This window comes from Ruditapes philippinarum, unplaced genomic scaffold (genome assembly GCF_026571515.1).
Source record: "Ruditapes philippinarum isolate M1 unplaced genomic scaffold, ASM2657151v2 ctg844_1_1_1_1, whole genome shotgun sequence".
In the NCBI taxonomy this organism is placed as follows: domain Eukaryota; kingdom Metazoa; phylum Mollusca; class Bivalvia; order Venerida; family Veneridae; genus Ruditapes; species Ruditapes philippinarum.
Genome location: NW_026861977.1, coordinates 711 through 5,599, shown reverse-complemented (window position 1 = coordinate 5,599; position 4,889 = coordinate 711). Strand labels below are relative to the sequence as shown.

General features: G+C 34.3%; 1 protein-coding gene across 1 annotated transcript; it reads left to right on the top strand.

Annotated features, from left to right (window-relative positions):
* Window positions 1-2,090: 2,090 nt before the first annotated feature.
* On the top strand, window positions 2,091-4,566 carry LOC132717508 (uncharacterized; the record flags this gene model as incomplete). The annotated part of the gene is given in 2 exon segments (XM_060700991.1): window positions 2,091-2,382; window positions 4,399-4,566. Coding segments are annotated over 2 exon segments (355 nt in total), but the record flags the coding sequence as incomplete, so codon positions are not given.
* Window positions 4,567-4,889: the final 323 nt, after the last annotated feature.

Here is a 4,889-nt window from a genome sequence, read left to right as displayed (position 1 = left end):
GCCACACGGTTCTGCTGGAGTCCATACACTCAGTGCCTAAAAGGACGGATAGAGCCTTACTAAGCTAAGAAAACACGCACGGTCTGATTAGGATCCATGCTGTTCGCTTACAAACCATATAACAAATAGAGAAACTAATAGCGAACAGCATGGATCCTGATCATGTAATATAAATTCCAATTGATATTTATAGAAATTCCTTGAGACACGGGAGATATTCATCGTTCAAACGAAGTAAATTATAAAAAGAATTTGAAAAGGAATTATTGCAAATCATGAACTTATTTTGACTTTCACTTGTACATTCATTATATAACCTTGGATGGGCATAATGTCGCTTTAATTTCAAAATCTAAATTTGTGACCGAAAACTGTAAGTTTTTTTTTTATAATTAAACTTAAAATATTTTTATTAGTCTTTATATGCCAATCAAATCCCACGTTTACATATACATCCGTGTAGAGATTATGTTATTACTCATTTATTTTTTATATAGTTACATGCATTAACGTGTTTTAATAAACAAGTTAAAAGATTCCGGGTAGATATTTTATAGTTCAAAAGTGAAACCACAAAATATGATAGTTTGTGTGACTAATAATAATAATAATCCATTTGTCGTAAATTGCAAAGCCTTTTTAAATTAATACAATTTTATAAAATCATCTTTAAAAAGTTTAGAAATAGTACGTTCTTGAATCTGATTAGTTTGGATATTTATTGATATTTCTAAAAAGAAATCGATAAATAAATATAAAAGAAATAACGAAGTTTGCGTCCGTTCAACAAATACAAATCTGAGGGCAAGATTAAATGATTGAATATTCGCAAGATATAAATCATAAATCGAGGAAACAGCTTTTTTCAACTATGACGGAGAGGAATTTGCAGGCTACTATCCTATATTCAGCAAATGAATATTTCCTCATTTTGGAAGGGCGTGTGAAATATGTATGATAATTTAAGACTTATTTGCTTTAATCCATTCACTCATTTTGTTCTGCATAATGAGAAGCGGACATATCATCAACACATACATGTATATACAACGTTACGCTGTAGAAGACTATGTCACAGTTAAGTGAATTATGTTCCAAAAAATCATATCCAGTTTTCAAAATATTTATTATTTATTTTTGTCTATTCATCATCAACCTGTGTCTTATATACAATCTTGTCCAGCTGTCAATCTGTATCTGCATTTTTTAAGCGGTAATTTGTGTTATGTGTTTTTCTAGCTTTGAATTTCAACATTTAGGAAATTTCAATATCAAAATACAAAAATTCGAGTTACCAAATGTAAAGCGGTTGGCCAGACTGCACGGCTGTGCAAGCTGACCTTACCATAGACAGAGGCAAAGGCTAACCTAACCAGCAGGCTTTATTCTTCGTGTCCTTAAACATATCCCTTTTCTTATATATTTTGACCCTGGCTTATCAAGTGATCCGTCGGTATCATAAATATTATTATCATGTTTCATAACCATGTATCACGGCCATTTATCATAACCAAGTTTCATTACAATGTATCATAAGCAAATATCAAAACCATATATCATACTCATATAACCATGTTTCATAATCCTGTACCATGACCATTTATCATCACAATGTATCAAAATCAAATATCATTACCATGTATCATAATCATCTTACCGTGACTCATTACCATGTATTTCATAATCATATATGTCATGAAAATATATCATAACCAAGTTTCATAACCATGTATCAAAACCAGAAATCATTACCATGTTAAACAGTTAAGTTTTTTATAAACCGGATATGGGTGGGGAATGACACGTTATTTGCAGGATTATCCTTTTGTAGAAATTGTAATCACACAACAACGGGTTGTAGCTGAAAAATTGCATGTCATAGATGAGAAATTTGCCGGACAAAAAATACTGCTTAAAGGGAGGCAACTTTTACGGATAGAGCATACAGTTTCGAAGGAGTTACACATCTTGTTTTGAAAGTAAGATAATGAAGAAAAACAGGATCTTAAACCAATTATCATTTACTCGTTTTAATTGATTTACCGGAAGTATATAATTAAGATATATACAAATATATCAAAACAATTATTATGTTATTAAGAAATTTAGTGTCTTAAAACGTGTCTTTTTGAAATAACGATCTTTGTGGTTAAGTTGTTTGATATTTTCGTTTAACACAGGCGTTTCACTACAAAATGGGAAGTGCTGTTGTTGTCTGTGTTGATCTCATAGTGTGTTGTTTATTTTTTCCTCCGTTAGTTTTACAAACTGTTGAAGTGTTTACTGCGCACTGGGTTTCGAACTCAACATGTGACTCGATTGGATTGATGTACCGTTGTTGTGCCGGGCAGGATAATGAGACACGTGAAAGCACAAATGGCGGTAAAGTATTATCAAGTAGTCTATTGACACAAAATAAAGTAGTTCTATATTCATAATGAACATTATTTTAATTTTTCTCAATTATAAAAATATTTTCTATTGTAGCGCTAACAAAATTATTTCGAATCCCTTTTCGGGGCTAGGTCCGACACTGAATAAGTCATATGGAGACTTCCTAGATTGACTGGTTGAGGAAGACCTGACATGCATCTCCATGCATACTTCCAGGAATGGGCACCTTGTAAGAAAAGTTTACGTTCTGTAAACAAGCTGGGTGTATTCCTCACAAAAAAACCCGAAGAAATTCGAACCTTATGCAGCGAGGCACATTAATTATGTAAATAGCGACGAGGCACGTAAATGATGTAAATGACGGCGAGGCACATAAATTGTGTAAATTGCAATGAGGCACATAATTGATGTATATGGCGGCGAGGCACACAAATAATACAAATGGTTGCGAGGCACGTTAATTGTGTAAATCGCAACGAGGCACGTGCACGTAAATGATGTAGATACCGGCGAGGCACATAAATGATGTAAATGGCTGCGAGGTACGTAAATGGTTGAAAGGGCACCGAGGTACATTTATGATAAAAATGGTAGCAAAGCACGTAAATGGTGTAAATAGCGGCGAGGCACGTTTATGACTTCGAGGTACGTAAATGATGTAAATAGCGACAAGACATGTAATTGATGTAAAAGGCCGAAAGACACGTAATTGATGCAAATGACGGCGAAGTAAATGACGGCGAGGAACGTAAATCAAGAAAATACCAGCGATTTTTAATTCCATAATGCAAAAGACAACACCAGATATTTGAACTTAAATAACACAGGTTACATAATATTATGCAAATCATGTAAATCTGTCAGCGCTGAATGCATTTGTCAGAACATACCAAACAATTTAAAACATGATTGTTTGTATGATTTAAAAAGACACACATAGACCGTCATAGAAAATTATTATTGCATTGTGTTATTACAATAACTTTTAGGAATAAGTAAGTAAAAGACCATCATTTTATCACAAAAGAACTGGATGTTGATAAAATAATCTTTTTGTACTTTTACAGAGCACCATGTGCTCACTGTCCGCTATTGTGATAAATCAGAGTCCGACGTCTGTTCGTTCGTCTGTCTGTCGTTCCACACTTATATTATCAACTTCTACTCTTGGGTCATAATCAAAACAAATCTTTCTTAAAGTGATCATCGGATCATATTCTTTCGAAGTTGTCCAAAAATTAATTACATGCAGAACACTAGGTGGCTAGACAACTGAAATAAAAATTCATGTACTATTTAAAAATCTTGTCCTAAAATAAATACAGTTGCTTGAGCACGAAACATCGTGTAGTTGGCCTCTACATGTTTGTTCAAATCATATTCCAAGGGTCAAAATTGGCCATGCCCGGAGGTCAAGGTTTTCCGTATACATGTATGTATGTAGTAATATCCTCTAAAACAATAAGATTTGACCACGCAACATCGCTTAATTGACTTCTACCACGTTTTTTTTTACTTTAAATATAAGCCCTACTGTATGGTGACAGATGGCCTTCCCATCTGTTATGTGTTTCCTTATATGTATAATAAAAAATATTTTCTAAAACTATTAAGTATGGTGGATGATTTATGCCATTAGAGTTTTCGCCCCGCGACCCGCCAATCGAAAAGTCGAGAATTAACAAGTAAAAATGGCTGGGGGCGCGAAGCGAAAACACGCTAATTAGCGAGGGCTAGAGTGTAGATATTTGGCATGTCAAGAAGGCCTCTCTACAAAGTTTGTTAAAATTATAACACGTACAATGTACATAAAAATGGCCGTGCCAAAGAAAACGACTTGAAACAATTGTCAGTTTGGACTTATAAATAGCTTCTAGAAAAATTTCAAAAGATCATGACGGTACTCGACTCTAACGCGGTGAAGAACAAGCTATATAAAATTAGCAACAATTGCCGCAGAGGCTTAAAACATGTAATAAATATTGACCATTCTCTTAATTTTAGAACTGGATGCGTGCGTTCTTGGTTTTGAAATGACGTCATTTGTTATGATGTTGGCAGCGGAAGTATTGGCTATATTTGGAGTTTGGTTTGAGTGCCAGGATGACGAAGATGAGGAAAGTCGCTGTGCTAAGCTCATTAATGGAAGTTGTCTGCTATTTGCATGCGCGGGTAAAGTAGTTCTCATTTAGTCAAAGCACCGAGCTCATTAAAAGATGTAGTCCCTTATTTGCTTTCTAACCTGACCGGCGTGGGTCAAGTTAGAGCGTTAAGATTTCACAATAGTTGTCACAGTGAACTTTTGAAACGTGACAGGACATGTCAAATGAATGACTTTGACCTGTTTCAATCATACAACATCCACAATATCTGTTATTGCAACTTCCAGGGTTAGGTCAAGTGACAAAACTTGTACCCGGAAATTCTCTCGGCTACTAAATTTCATTCAACATATATAGATATATTAACGCTTCAAACCCAAAATATATAGAATT